This window comes from Pleurotus ostreatus, assembly GCF_014466165.1.
Source record: "Pleurotus ostreatus strain PC9 chromosome Unknown scaffold_4, whole genome shotgun sequence".
Classification (NCBI taxonomy): Eukaryota; Fungi; Basidiomycota; class Agaricomycetes; order Agaricales; family Pleurotaceae; genus Pleurotus; species Pleurotus ostreatus.
Window position 1 is genome coordinate 277,143 of NW_023503159.1, and position 14,762 is coordinate 291,904.

The window sequence follows — 14,762 nt, forward strand, 5'->3', positions numbered from 1 at the left end:
TTATACTTCAGACATAGCCATGAAGTTATTTGATCAGCGACTGTGAATGACGGACGGCGCTGATATCTATTAAGTTCAAGTGCTCAATCTCAAACCAGGCCCATGTCCGACTCAATGGGCCTTCTGATAACCTGGGTTACACATCGTTTGACTGATGGTGAGATCATGTACTTTGCGATTATAAGGGGGATTCCTAAATTTACGCGCTATGAGCGGGGCACAAACAGGGAGCAAACCCAAACTTCGTGGCGCCCAGAATCTAAATCCTTTGTAGTCAGAGGAACGAATGAATACCCGTCGCGACTGCAAGGTGCACTATAAGGTTCAACTGTTGACGATTCGTGTCAAAAAATGTGCTCCAAACACTGTGAAATGACTTACGTTTAACTTGTCCTATCCTTCTGTCTACAACATATGAGGGAGCCTGTGAGTCAAAGTACGCTCGCGTCGCGTCCTGAAAATCGAAAGGCCACAGTTTCAGACTCACTGGTAGAATTTACTCTTCTTACTCTCGATTCGTCGTTCACTACTGGACAGGGGGTTCCAGTCCTTCGGGTGCCACTCTCAACGTCAACAACACAAGCACACCTCGCATTCCTAGAAAGGCAGAGAATGTTACGCAACTGTCAACGATGGGGATGAAACGTCGAACCTTAACCCACGAACCCCATGCGGTGCCAATCACTGGGCTCGGTTGGAGTTTGGCGTTTATTTACGTAGGGTAGGGATATTGGGCAGATGCGCTCGTCCGTTGTCCTTTTCCGGGAGCGCGTGTCTGGCTGTTCGAGTTCGGTTCGAGTCCACGCCTTCAGCTTCAGACCTCGCGGTCAGCCTGCTTATCGTGTTCCTAGCATCGTCGAAGCCCCCAGCGTTGGAGTACAATCGCAGCATTCGCGCCCTTGGTGAGTGAAACGCTACTCGTGTTACTACTTACGCCGGAACGAGTGAATAACGGCCATACCTAAAGATGCGCCGTCGTGCCTGCCCCTGCCGCTACATCCTAACGGTGGCGTGTGAATCAGGGATTCCCCCTAAGTAAAATGCTCCTCCCCTTGTATCTCCCCTGATGCCCCTGATTCTGGAGTTATCGAAACTCGAGCCAGCCGTTGTCGATGGCGACCTTGAGTCCAACGGGGCAAGCGAGGGAGCTATATGAGGGAGGTATATGTAGTACTAGAAACGCAAGACGCCTTAGAATACTACAAACTCTATTCAGCTTAACTTCGACCTTTCTCTTTCGGGGGCTACACATTGCGGAAAGAAAAATTGTACGTATTTTGAAAAGACGTGGCATACATGTTCGCAGGAGGACGCGTACAACAGCGACTAGAGTACAATTGAGATATCGTCCAGCATTCGATGGGGAAGACGGAAGGTAAGTTATTGAGCCAAGGTTGGCTTATACTCTGATGGAAGCTTCTTCCAACTCCAACTCCCTGCTTTCTTGAGTGAGTCCGCAGGGAGTGCAGAAGCAGGATGTTAAGCAATCTCCACAACCGCCGCCTTTGATAGAGTACCTGTTGCGAATATTGCCACGGCTTCCGATCTGCGGCAGGCAGGCATGTGCATTAGAGGGGTCGTTCAGGGAGAAAATATCTTAACGACATACCTGGAGAACCCAGCCGACACCGAAGCAGGCTGTGATGCAGCCGTGCACGAAGCAGTCGCCATTGCAGCCCGAACCACCTCGTTCTGGGTCTGGGATACCTTTGAGGGCAAGATGCTCGTAACGTTGCTTGTTTTGTGCGTAGACGATGCAAGGGCAACACCATGCGAGGATACCTAGTGTTGGAAAAAAGTTAGCGCTCGGATGTCAGATCTTCAGAGCTCATCAAGAGGATCGTCGCAGCCCGGGATCGCTTCCGTTGATGTAGGAAGTATATCGTGTGGGAAAAAAGGACAGGAAGATCAATAAAGATAGCGTTACTCACAAGTTCCAGCATCGGAGCAGCAGTCACATAAACCATTACTCCATTCACGACCATCCGCATCCATGGGCAGGTTCTTTGCATTCCTGTTTCCGCCACCGCCTGGAGCGACCATCATTCCTGGCGTGGCTTGCGGCTGAGAAGACGAAGGTCATCATTGACAACTCACAACTGCGTCCATTCCGAGTGTCAACATACCTGGTATGCCTGGGCGGGGGGCTTCTCGCCCATGTATTGCTGAGGTTGACCGGGTTGCTGCATAGCGGGTTGTTGTACTTGCTGAGCGTATTGGGGTTGCTGTTGGATAGGAGCCGGAGGTGAGGTGTATTGTCCAGAGGGGTTTTGGTATTGCGAAAACCCGGGTTGACCAAAAGACGCAGTAGGAGACTGTCCAACGAATGCACCTGGCGGGGGAGGTTGGAAAGGAGACGGTGCACCGTACTGAGGCACCTGGTGAAAAGCGGGAGGCTGCTGATGATCAACAGGTGGGGTTGCCTGGGTGTACAAGTTGGCCATTTCTCTCCCGTTCGTCGTTCTTTTATGCCTGTCCGTGAGGTGTTTGGCAGCTCAAGTGATTGACGGGCAGCGCTCGAAGCTTTATTGAAGGTTCCTATATGTGTTTAAGACTCAATGGGCGTTCTGATAGGGTGACCCACGTTTTCCCTGATAAAGTGTATCCCTGCTAGAATTGAATTGGAGCTGGGAGGCGATGTGGTAGTCCCTGATTTTCCTGAATCCGCGTGTCGTGAACGGCGACGGAATGAAGGTCAGATGCAAGCAAGAGCACAAAGCTGAACTCGAAGAGAGGAGTACTCGCACTCCAAAGGGGTCTATGCCTACGACGGAATGGAGCCGTGTTCCGGCCACCTGTCACTGCAACGGAAGATTAATCGACATTGACACAGACAGCCGACAGACAACAACGCTTAAGCTGCTGCACGTGCACGCCACAAGAGCGTCCTACTGTGATGGGCCTGGAGGCTTGTCGACTCCGAGCATCAAGGATATCGAGGTATTGTAATTGACTAGGCGCCCGAACTTCCATCACAGCCTTCACCGTGGCGGCGTACGGCTCATTGCAGTGTTCAGCAAGATCTTATCGCCCGTGGAACGCGAGCTGGGGTGCGCCAAGGTGCGGCTGCAAGTATAAGTGAAGAATCTGTAGTAACATGCTACGAAACCTCACGCTTAGCACGCCACATGCCATTCGCTATGAAGGAACTCCCCGTAGAGATCTTGGACTTCATTCTTAAGTATCTCTTTCAGGATACAAAAGCCCTGAAATCCTGCTCGCTGGTGTGCAGCGAGTGGTCTCAGCTCGTTCAGCGGCGCCTTTTCAATAGCCTCGTTGTCGATGAAAACGAAGACCTCGATATTGATAGGTGCCGACGTCTGCTGGAATTAGTCAACGAATCCCAACATCTGGCACGCCACTTCCACCACGTTCAACTCTCTGTCTCCTTCGACTCCCCGGGTTGGCTCGAACTCGGGCGCGATATACTCCCCGAACTTTTGTCTCGACTTCCGGAAGTCAGATCGCTTAAGCTCCGTAACGACAACGTTCAGTCAGCCTTTTCGCAACTACCAGATAGCTTTCGCCTTTCACTACGCCATACGCTATCATCTCCGTCCTTTGAGAAGTTGGATCTTTGGGGATGGGTCTTCTTTTCCAGCGCAAAGAACTTAGTAGAACTCCTCCAGTGCTGCCGGGATTCCCTGACATCTCTGGGCTTGTCCTTGATTAGCTACGATGACACGAGCGAAGGCGACAATTCCGAACCCCTACACGTTAAACTACACAAGCTAAAGGAAATACGCTTCCTTGGGGCGGGTGCATTCCCGTATCACCGAATATTCGAAACGCCCAACGTCGATACAGTCTCCTGGCCACTACATCGGTCGAACGAAGGGCCCTGCCGTTCGACTCTCGTGCTTCAGGGCTTTCCTGATCTTGTCCCGCATTGGAAGTTCCACATTCATGATGGTGGGTGCTGTCTGGTTTTGCAAATATATCATTATCATTGCTGATATTCGAGACGTGATTAGGATGCGAAGACGTGGATATTCGCATGTGCGATGCATTGCAAGCGTCTAGCTTCGCGTGCCTTCACTGCCTCTATCTCTCTATAGAGTGCCATACCTCGTCCAATTTTGCCGTTCTTGCCATCGCATACCTTCGCCAGCTCCTCCCCGTCGCGCAGCTAGAGTCCATCACCATCGAATGCCTCGTAAACTGTGACGGCCCGTATGGGCCGGATATCTGGGATCACCAGCACTGGGGATTATTTTGCGATAGCTTGATATCTCTATTCGAAGCCTGCGCAGCGGAATATATTACCCTCATTTTCCAGGTCGAGCGTTGCGAAGAGGCAGGGGATTCGATAGGGCCGCACGATCCTAGCGATCTAGAGAACCCGAGTCCATGCCAGCCCGGGGACACCGACCCCCAGCCGGTTGAGGCACCTGTTGGACCGGTGGAAGAATCTGACGACGATTGGGATGAAGACTCTCTTCATTTTATCTATAATGAAAATGTCGAAACGGACACGCAGTCGGTGAAGAAACAAGTTGCGGAAACTCGGCGGATGATGAGGTCCCGATTCGACGCGGCTGGACTAGGGGAAGCTGTCCAGATGTATACGCGGTTTCTTCTGCACGAGGTTGAACGGTGAAGGTTATACGGCGCTATATCAGTAGGAATAATGATGTTATTACCCATGTTTTTACTTGCATGTAAACCGACTTGGGAGTTATATACTGTACCACTACAGAATAGTAAGACAAGCGGGAGGTGAGCTATCCTTATCCCTGAGGTCCCCTCTTCGCGTGCGAAGTTTGACACGCAACTCTCGTCAGGGCTCATTGCAGGCTCATATCAACAGTACTCCAGCTCCTTGGGTTTTGACAGGAATCAAACTTCAAGGCCACGCAGATGGATTTATCACGAAGTCCAAAATAGAATATATCCGACTTCAGAGCCGGTTACGAGAGATACTCAGCGCGAGCAGCATGGTCTACCACCGAGTTTACGCCGCACATGGGGATTCTTCACTCCAAACAATGTCGACGTACCCCCCGTAAATATTCCGACTTGGGCACAGTACGCGGTATGATTGCGCAAGTCTCAGCTACTATCACTCAAAATATTCACTGATGAGTGGAGTTGTGTTAACAGAATCCGTTACCTGGTCTGGAACAAAGGTTAAACACCATCAGTGCGCTGTAGAGTCAAGCATCAGAAGAAATAATAGCAATTGATCCTGCAGCGGGGGTTGACACCCGTCAACTGACCAGTTGCCCACAAGGATAAGACCTTTAGGCAGGTCTGCCATCGCAAATGCTCGGGTCTATTCAACCAACGAGCATTTCCGTGGTGGAATCGGACATTTGGCAATCAAAACCCTCTGTCTCGTGGTCGAATGAAAAGCCGTAATTTCTTGTGCCCTTCCTCATAAAAGAGAGCAACCGCCTCGTTCTTTGCAGTCCCACCCTTGCAAGGCACAGCTAGTCTAGGGGAAGTCACCATGCTAATCAGTGCTTACGTTCTTCTCGCCGCCTCCCTTCTTGGTGCTACCAGAGCCGCTGATTATGTGAGTCAGACTATTTCATCCCTGACAGCGTACTGACAACTTTTTAGCCTTTCGACCTTACTACGCTATCTGCGCCCGATGGTTCTATCACTGCGAAGTTCGTCTCGTTCGGTGCGACGATGACCGAGCTATGGGTGAAAGACAGAAAGGGCAAACCAAGGGATGTGATCCTGGGGTATGACGACAATGTACGTCTTCTTATTGTCCTATTGCATACGCAGAAGGTGAGACGCGTACCCAGTCCCAATTGCTGACGGACCCGGCGCATCCTGTTTTCAACCCAATCGTTGGGCGGTGAGTGCTTTGTACGGGCTCTTGCTGGGTATCATCGCTGACGTTGGTGTTCTCAGTTATGCCAACCGCATCAGAAATGGTAAATGTCACGAATGTGCGATCTTTATCACCTTTGCTCACTCACACTAGGGACCTTCACCATTCCGATAACCAAGAGCCCTTCGCCCGATGATCCGAATGCTTTCCATATTCCGACCAACGACCACGATGGCAAGGACTTTCTCCGCTATCCTTTGTTGGGAACCTTTTTTGAAGTGCTTTTTATCAGGTCAAGTGACTTTACATGGTGGTATCTATGGCTGGGACCGTCGCAACTGGACCATTGTGTCGAGGACACGCACAAGCGTCACCTACAAACATGTTGATAACGCCGACGAAGGGTTTCCTGGTGTTGTAACGGCATTTGTAGATCAACCCCCTTCCACATCGTCCTTACATTTTCGTCTAAAACCTCCTTTGTCAGGCGAAGCACGAAGTTTCCAACGGCGGCGTACTGAAGACAACAGTTTCGGCCACTGCAACGCAGAAGACGCCCATAATGCTTACCCAACATATTTACTGGTACGCTTCTATGCGCGCAGTACGTAAACCCGCTGACACAACGTGCAGGAATTTGGATGCGTTCCAAGATGGGAGCAATAACATTCTTAACCACCATCTCAAGGTCGATGCATCGCGTGTCATTGCCCTGGACAGCTTCGCCCTGCCGACTGGCGACTTCATTAATGTCACGAACTCGCCATTTGATTTCAGGCGCGAACAGCAGATTGGAGCAAGATGGGACAATACTGTGGATTTATGTGGTTCAGGTGCACCTCATTTTCTTCGCAATGCGTGCTTGCTGACGGTCTCCTGAACTGCTAGGATGCCAGGGCTACGACCACGCATGGGTATACGACAACGACGCTAGCCGGAACGTCGGAACATCTCTCTGGAGCGATTTGTCCGGAATCAAGTCAGTCTCTGCAGTCGACTCTAACTCACTAGAGACTGATCATCCCACGTAGGGTGGACATTTCGACAAACCAGCCGGCAACCCAAGTTTACACATCGTTTTGGCTCGATACGCCACGCAAGGCCACACACGGCGGCCCCTCGTTGAGTTATGGCAGATGGTCGGCAGTAGCCATTGAGCAGGAAGGGTATCTCGACGCTATCAACACACCTGAATGGGGAGTTGATCAAATATGTACGTCAGGTCGCGTACCCGCGAGGGTGTAACTGAGCAATGGTCTTCTAGATGATCCGAGCCGCCCATTTTTCTGGAGTTCCACGTACAAATTCTCCACTCGTCCGTAGTTGACATTGTACATCGTACATGGCTGACTGGATATGGACTCGGGCGTCCAGAGTTCCTTGTATGCCTTGTTCAGAGATCTGAATCGAAAGGTCCCGACACCCATTACCGGTGCATATTTCGTTATCTACACGTGCCTCCTAACCTTTGCAGATGTACTTGCTAGATGACGGTTCAACTGGCTAGACTGCTCAGGTGTAGAGCGTCTGCCAGACTGTGACCCTGAGATCGCCACATACTTTCCTTCCCATTTGAATTCCCCCACCATAGGCCGCCTAAGTCTTCAAGTAGGACAGGCTTCACCTCACAGAGTATTTCAGCGCCCTCTTCGCTTGACTACGTGCCGTTCCACTCTCACAACATATCATTTAAGTTAATGGAATCAAAAGGCCATCACTCCCGCAAACGAGCTACTCAGACAACACTTGGCCATACAAGCTGCCACAAAGTCGAGAACAGCAATATTACAGTTGCCCGTTGAATCCACGACTCTCCCAGTCCACTCATCGACTATCAGTAGATCTACACCTTGGTTTTGGTCCTCCCAACAGTGGGCTTTGATGGAGTGCTCTTGTCCTTTGAGGAGATCTAACGTAAATGAAGGACTTTTCTGTGGGGAAGGAGCTGCAGAAAGAACCGGAACAGAGGGTCAGTGATAAGAGTAACTTGTGCGTAGAAGAAACGCACATTGGCGGATTTCAGCTGAACCGTGGATTTACGATGCGACGTCTTCCAGTCGTAAACTTCGAGCGTTGAACAAGTGGGCGACCTTGGATTCGAATAGGGATGTATCATAGACCAATCCCGGCGGTACGTGGAAGGACGTGGTGCAAGCGGCTGTGGGAGTTAACCTGCCTTGATTCTCGACGACGACGATCCGCTAGATGAAAACCTTGCCTCAGAATCCAAATAGATATGCACTGCGCCTTGATCGAGAGCGTCGGATGAGAGGAGCCAACGACCTTCGACAAGGGTGATTCGACGCAGTTAGTGATGTTCTCTCTGACCAAACGCCGGCGAGGGGGTCGTGTTTTCGTAGGCAAAGACCCGACAATGTCAGCGCGGATCCACGTTACGACAATATTCTCCAGTTCCTTAGAGGAGGGGCTTTGAGACTGGACCTCACGGCGCGCGCAAAAAGCACATCCTTGCATGCAAGGTGAGGACGGGAAGTTCAAGGGATAAAGAGGCTAGCGGTGAAACACGGCGACATAGAATACATGTTACTTCGAAGTGACAAACAATTTCAGTCAGGTAAGATATATACAATGGAAAGACGGCAAACCTGCAATTTCAAGTACATATTTGAGAATTCGTAGATGCATGCGCAGTGCGCACGAGACGTAGAGACGCAGAGTGCGCTCTTGTTTCCCATATATGAAACAGTTGCCTGAGAGAACAGGGCAGCATTGAATCTGTTTACCGGCTTCCTCATCGGAAAATGGCCATCCTAGCCCCTATTCAGCATCCACCTGCTCGTGGGAACTACCTCGGAACGGGCGCAAGGACTAAAGCTGAATTTCTCCATTCTTATCAGCGACCATGCAAGCTGCTTCGTTTCGCCTTCCTTGGAGACAATTTGCCGGAGCGCGTGGGGTACGCACATTCCATGCATCCATACCCAGTTAGTTAAACCCCTGCAGAGTCCGCTCCCTACTTGACTTGTTATATAGCACAGAAAAAGAAGGCCAAGGTCGAAATCGACGACCTCTTTGCTGATCCCGAAAGCCAGGTGGCACCCTCTGCTGGCTCGAACGCTACTCCCCAAACGCATGGCCGTCTAAAAAAACGAGGCTTGACGAGCGCGGCGCGTGTTGAACGTTTCAACCAACTTGTGGGCTTCGTTTCTCCCAGACTTGGACAGAAGCCCGAAGTCAAGACACCTAGAGTTCGGAAGAGTGCGTGGACTCATTTGGTTGGCCTTGCATCGACGCAGGAGCAACTCGAGAAGGTCGTCGAACTGTTGCCGAAATGGAAGGATATGGATTGCGAGTTTGGGGATAAGTTTGGGGACCTTCTAGCGCGTACGTGGTTTGAATTCGTGTATATGAATAGACCTTGAATGTTGCTTTTAGGGCGCTGCGACGAGCTTTCTTGCCCCCTACTCGCCCTCAAAGTGTTTGGCGACTACTCCAGGTATGGGGTGAAGATGAAACTCGTCGCCGGGCGGCGGCTCATCCATTCTCTGCATATGAAATATCCGATCGAAGACACTATAGCCGCGGCGTCGCTATACAGTGTCTACTCTCTGCCACCTATTGCCCAAGATCTTCCATCTTGTTCAATGCTGGTCCACGCGTGTTACAAGCATAACTCCAAACATTCCCTACAAGTTGCTGAGGCGCTTGTTCCTCGTCTGCGAACTCTGCTGGAGTCTCGGCCTCCCCTCAAGGTCAAGAAGGAATCCCCGAGACTCGCTCAAGACCCGTCACCTAAATGGCTTTTGTCGTCATTGAAACAGCTCGACCAGGTGTTGTACGAGAGGAATGGGCGCAAGGCAGAAGAGTGGCTGAGAACTTGGAGATCCCAGAGTGGATATGCCAAACCTATCGATACGACAACTGCTACTACTAGCTCTCCATGATATCTTCATATGATCAAGTCTAGAATCTGTTTTGCTGATCTCGCATCCACAACAATATATCGCGGGCTAAGCCCGGCAATTTCATCGGCCAGTTGGATTCCGGGGCACGGTCGCATCCGAATCTTCTGATAAATGTGGCCCTTCGCGATGCGCCCAAGAAGTCTCAACATAGAATTGATTTAATTGACGTCCCGCTAGAGGCCACCAGTGAGTATTTGCGGCCATATCCTCTCCCATTTCCTGATTGCTTAACCCCAGAGTGAAATTTGGTGTGATGATCATCGTTTCATGCATTCTCCATCTGCACTTGGCGGTGATATTCTTGACTTTTGGGCGCATTTGTACTTGATGTTCGTTCACTGCTTGCTATACTTGTGTTACATGGGCGGACTTGCCGGCGCCGACCCACCTTGGTTCCACGCTCAGTGCTAAACATAGTGTCAAGTGATCGCTCTTTATTTTCCGATTAGCAGGTCCTTGCCAACCCATGGCGCTGCTGTTCTCATGGACAGTTTGATGGAGCACGACATATCTGAAAATTCTACCAAAATTCGCGCCGATAGGAAGGACCTCTTGTTTTCCCCGGGCTAGTGAGTATGAGAGTACCTTTTAGTGCCAATGCTTACTGTCCTCCCGCCTTCAAAACATTTTCGTCTCATGGATGTCACGCGTCGTAATTGAGTGGAGCGAAGTTTCTCCAGGCCCAGGAATCCCCTTGATCGACCGCTTATTCCCGTCCATTCGTCGGTGCGAATCATTTCTCTCTCAGCGAGCTAGCTAGTCTGCCATAGTCCTTATTATCTTCAGGATAGCAAACACAGCACGCACGGAAACCGTGACCTCCGAGCTATGCAAACTCTTATAGCTGCCGGTTTACTCCCCGGTTTGACCAGATGACCTCCTGAAGGCCGATTACAAAAAGCCTGAACAGCCCAAAACGCTGCATCGTGGCCGAACTGCTATGGTGTTTTGCCTTATTAGGAATATCCTTGCCCCATTTTGAGCCATTCAGAGCACACCCACGCCATCGCCACCATGGCACCTAAATCATCGGTTTTCCCCTTACGATGACAACAACGCATGTGGTCGGTTTTTCATGAGCGGCAAATCGCCTATCGCCTAGACTTTTGTGGGCTCCAAGAAGCCATGGTAGTATTTAAAGACGTGGTTATTTGTTTAGTTGGGGTTCGCTTGGTACCCCTCTCCCTCCGTTCCTCGCGACACGCACCGGGCTCGCCCAACTCCTTCCTGTGGTCATGGTGCCTTCTAGCCTCGATGTATACTTCGCCGCAGTGCGGGACATCCAGACGACGCGATATGCGCAATGTAAGTCACTTCTGTTTACGCGACCACCTTATGGCAATAACGACTTTCGCCCAGTGGCCTCGAGCTCGATCATCATATTTGATCATTGTATGTAAAGAGATATTGTGAAGATCATCCAGCTCACGGTTTTTGCTGAGGTAGTGGCGACATTCAGCGATGAGGTGCGCGATCCCCGGCCTTTCGGGGTACATGTATTCACGGTCACATAGGTCGAGCTAATCTGGGTAGCTATCAAGCGTTGATCCAATGGGGAACACGGCCTGAAATTTGTTTGGATAGAGTTCTTCTTGGTCCATTGGAAAAGTCTTATTCATCATCGTACGTCCCCTCTCACTCCAAGACGAATCGCACCCTTGACCTTTCTTGCATTGCGTTTAGAACCGGTATTATGGTCTGGCTTCCGTAATGTGAGCACCGTCGGCACTGGCTTAGAGTCCATATCTAAATACCCTATCCCGATCAGAATGAACAACTATGGTGCGTCGAGGCGTTCAAAAAGTGGGGTGTTTGATTGATCGGTGCACACTTCAGGCTTGTTTAGTCCCCATCTGACGGACACAGTGAGTTAGTCGCGTTTCCCCAGAAATTAGCATTTCTGACATGTGAAACGTAGTTGTACGCCCGCCTTCATTTTGCTTCCGCTTCAAGCTGAACACGATCCTGACTCGGCTATTCTTATTCTAGCTGTAAGTACTACCGGAACCGATTGTTCTGTATCCCGTTGACGGCTTCTATTAGGCGAACATTTCTTCCAGTGGCAAGGCTGGACAGGGCTAGTAGCTTGCATGATTGCGGAAGGTACGCCGTTCCACATGGTCGGCATCCCTACTCCTTCGCTCACCACATGCCATGCTCGCCCCTTGATTAGTTATCCTCCAAATGCGACTTTATGCACTCTACTTCCTCAACAAGAAAGTCCTTGCGGTCATGATCCTTGGTTTCATTATATCGTCGACATTGTCAGCTGTCGTGATGGGAACCATACTGTCCGGAATTACCGCCCATGCACACGCTGTCCCCGGAGTCCGCTTTTGCATACCGAACCAAATTGGAGATCACTTCTTTCTATTTTGGATCCCAGTTCTATGTTTTGAAAGCTTGCTTGTCGCCCTCGCTCTATTCCGCGGTTTCCAAGGCGCTCTCTCCGATGGATCACTGTTTAGAAGCGGTCGGGCGTTGGTGAATGTACTGATAAGAGACTCAGTGCTGTATTTCCTGGTGTAAGCGATCCGACTGTTCTCTGTTGCTTTTCGACTAACTGGGCCTGGAATGTCAGAATGTTCGCGACCTATTTAACGAACATGTTAGTCTGGATCGGAGCCCCTGTACGTCCCTTTGCCTCCTCTTTACCCTGATCATGCTGACAATTTCTTTAGCAAAGTCTTCTTGAGGTACCTATCGGATTCAGTGTTGCGATGTCCTGCGTCCTGGGTAACCGCATTATCCTCAATGTTCGCCGTACCACCCGTGACGCCGAGCTGGCGAAAGCCGCACGGGACGAAGCGCTAGCCTCCCACCTTACCTCCTCCCAAGTGCACATCTTCAGCCCCAGCCATTCCTCCAAGTCGCACTCGATACGCGTCCCCTCCCGCCCAAAACATCACCGCAAACACGAGCTGTCCACTGCCGATACCAGCTTCTTCTCCCCTCCCCTCCCAGACGAGCCGGAGTACCTTTCGATGCATGTGAATGTGGATGTCGAAGTATTCCATCCAGATACCCAAGTGCGCACGGTACTCAGTGATGTCGAACTGACGGAACTGCGGTCTATGCGGACGGAGCTCCAGTCATGGTCAGATCGCGGCCGCGGGCATCCACCTAGTCATCAGATAGGGTGGGCAATATGACCAATTTGTGCGCGTATGTGTTTCTAAGTCAGTCATTTCTGAAAGTAACTGTATAGATTTGTCTCTTACATATCACTTTTGTTGTCTAATTGTCGCCGTGAGACTTTGGACATTTTCATCGGGGCTTCCATTCACTCGTTCATCATCTTGTATTCTTAGCACACTTTCGCAATATTACCTATCGGAAGGAATGTCAATTGGGCCCGTGACCGACATTTATGACCGTACTCAGCGAGTGCTAGTCACCTCCGCAAGGACTCGGATGTAAGACAAAGCCGTAATTCTCTAATTCCGTAGAGTAGAGGAGCTTTGGGGTGAAGGTTGGGACGGTATAGGAGTCGGTAAATACGCGTGAAATGGGTTCCCTATACGGCGAGCGCTTTGGATGCACCGTGAAGTGCTTTGCATGTTCAATTCATCATAGAGTAGATATTTCGTTGCTGCTTTCAGACTGGACCTTGCGGCGCGCACACAAAGCCCATTCAGGGGGCTAAAGAGGCTCATCATCTGTGATCGCCGTGGCTGACGAACAGGAAGATTGGAGCCGACTGCACCCCTCGGTGAGCTTGGTTTTAATTCGCCAAGGTTTGAACATAACCGACTGACGTACTTTAGGTCTTCCACGTAGTCTTGTGTCTGACGGCGAATACAAGGGATTTCACCTCCTCAGCGGATTCCAACATTTGGTGCATCTCACTTGGCGCGGGAACTGATGTGCCCAGCAATCCTTCGCGATGAAACAATGTTTCCTGAACCAGAGAAATTTAATCCCTCGCGATTTACGAAGCATGGAGAGATCGACACTCAACTCAAGGACCGCGTTATGGCTACGTTTGGTTTCGGGAGAAGGTACTTTCGTGCTTAATTTCAAGGATATTATTGACACCGCTGCTGAGTTTGCCCAGGTCGGTACTTCGCCTTGAATAACTTACGGTTGAACTTCGATATCAGATGGTGAAATAAGCCGTTGAGATTGTGCGAAATCCGAGTGAACAAGAGGATAGATTGCATTTGGCTGGGGCTCCAGCAAACGCATGAAGAAAAGATACATGGCGCAGGAAACTATCTATGCATACTATTCATGAGAACGTGGAGGAAAGGCTACACTCAGACAAGAGTTAGAGCGTTAGAGACTTGACTTTCGCGCCACATAAGTCCGTGTCCGCATCCTCTTCTTCATTTTCATCCTCGTCTTCGTCTTCGTCTTCTGAATCACTACCGTCCATCTCGTATATGAACGGCTCAGACTTGTCACAGCTTGAACACGAGTTCTGATACATTGGCGTATCCTGGATACTCTGACTCTGAAACTCCTCGTTTGCCCAGCGCTTGCCACGAACGAAGGTATGGGGTATGTCACCGGAACGAAGAGCCAGCCATTTCGGTTGCTCATTTGGCGGGCCCGGAATTCGAGCTACCTGCTTGAATTCCGCAAGGCGCGCCTGGAAGTCGGCATCGAGGTAAAGGGTGGTCCCATAATTGCGGGGCAGGAGCCAAGCGAGCATACATCTACGGTCTCCAACCCACACAGTATCAATCTTCATCGGCATATTCCAATCGCGAATAAGCTTGAGGCCATACTGCTCCATCAGTGCCATCCCATCTACGTGAAGGCAATAATTTTTCTTCGGCCTCGGAAGGTTCGATCGTTCGGCGTCGAAGAAAAGCTCGGATTCGTTCATTATGAAGCCCGGGCAGTATTGGACACCATACCCGTACAATCCGATTGCCATTCTGTATATGAACGTGGTCTGTGGTTTCTGAGCGGGCAGCGAACGATGTACTTACGTTCTCAGTGAAACTGAACGAAAAAGCTGGTCGTAGTAAATGGTCGCACTCGTCGATGGGCTCGAGCTAAAGTAGGATATTTCAAACTCCGCAGTCCATTGTTCCGTA

At 50.5% G+C, this 14,762-nt stretch overlaps 6 protein-coding genes across 6 annotated transcripts; 4 read left to right on the top strand and 2 right to left on the bottom strand.

The window, feature by feature from the left end:
• Positions 1-1,399: 1,399 nt before the first annotated feature.
• On the bottom strand, positions 1,400-2,444 carry PC9H_005927 (uncharacterized protein; the record flags this gene model as incomplete). The annotated part of the gene is made up of 4 exons (XM_036775484.1): positions 1,400-1,546; positions 1,610-1,782; positions 1,932-2,064; positions 2,127-2,444. 4 exons carry the CDS (start codon positions 2,442-2,444, stop codon positions 1,400-1,402), a joined length of 771 nt encoding a protein of 256 aa, XP_036631503.1.
• Positions 2,445-3,128: 684 nt separating this feature from the next.
• On the top strand, positions 3,129-4,600 carry PC9H_005928 (uncharacterized protein; the record flags this gene model as incomplete). Its single annotated transcript, XM_036775485.1, has 2 exons — positions 3,129-3,912; positions 3,975-4,600. The coding sequence occupies 2 exons, from the start codon at positions 3,129-3,131 to the stop codon at positions 4,598-4,600; spliced, it is 1,410 nt and encodes a 469-aa protein (XP_036631504.1).
• Positions 4,601-5,452: 852 nt separating this feature from the next.
• On the top strand, positions 5,453-7,111 carry PC9H_005929 (uncharacterized protein; the record flags this gene model as incomplete). The annotated part of the gene is made up of 10 exons (XM_036775486.1): positions 5,453-5,518; positions 5,566-5,706; positions 5,760-5,812; positions 5,869-5,906; positions 6,081-6,217; positions 6,276-6,373; positions 6,422-6,621; positions 6,677-6,767; positions 6,820-7,001; positions 7,053-7,111. The coding sequence occupies 10 exons, from the start codon at positions 5,453-5,455 to the stop codon at positions 7,109-7,111; spliced, it is 1,065 nt and encodes a 354-aa protein (XP_036631505.1).
• Positions 7,112-8,651: 1,540 nt separating this feature from the next.
• On the top strand, positions 8,652-9,693 carry PC9H_005930 (uncharacterized protein; the record flags this gene model as incomplete). Its single annotated transcript, XM_036775487.1, has 3 exons — positions 8,652-8,733; positions 8,783-9,133; positions 9,185-9,693. The coding sequence occupies 3 exons, from the start codon at positions 8,652-8,654 to the stop codon at positions 9,691-9,693; spliced, it is 942 nt and encodes a 313-aa protein (XP_036631506.1).
• A 1,256-nt stretch (positions 9,694-10,949) lies between these two features.
• On the top strand, positions 10,950-12,866 carry PC9H_005931 (uncharacterized protein; the record flags this gene model as incomplete). The annotated part of the gene is made up of 12 exons (XM_036775488.1): positions 10,950-11,019; positions 11,074-11,106; positions 11,161-11,180; positions 11,229-11,243; positions 11,299-11,337; positions 11,398-11,426; positions 11,483-11,496; positions 11,551-11,583; positions 11,758-11,817; positions 11,888-12,239; positions 12,296-12,344; positions 12,396-12,866. 12 exons carry the CDS (start codon positions 10,950-10,952, stop codon positions 12,864-12,866), a joined length of 1,185 nt encoding a protein of 394 aa, XP_036631507.1.
• Positions 12,867-13,984: 1,118 nt separating this feature from the next.
• Positions 13,985-14,599, bottom strand: PC9H_005932 (uncharacterized protein; the record flags this gene model as incomplete). Its single annotated transcript, XM_036775489.1, has 1 exon — positions 13,985-14,599. One exon carries the CDS (start codon positions 14,597-14,599, stop codon positions 13,985-13,987), a length of 615 nt encoding a protein of 204 aa, XP_036631508.1.
• Between the last annotated feature and the right edge of the window lie 163 nt (positions 14,600-14,762).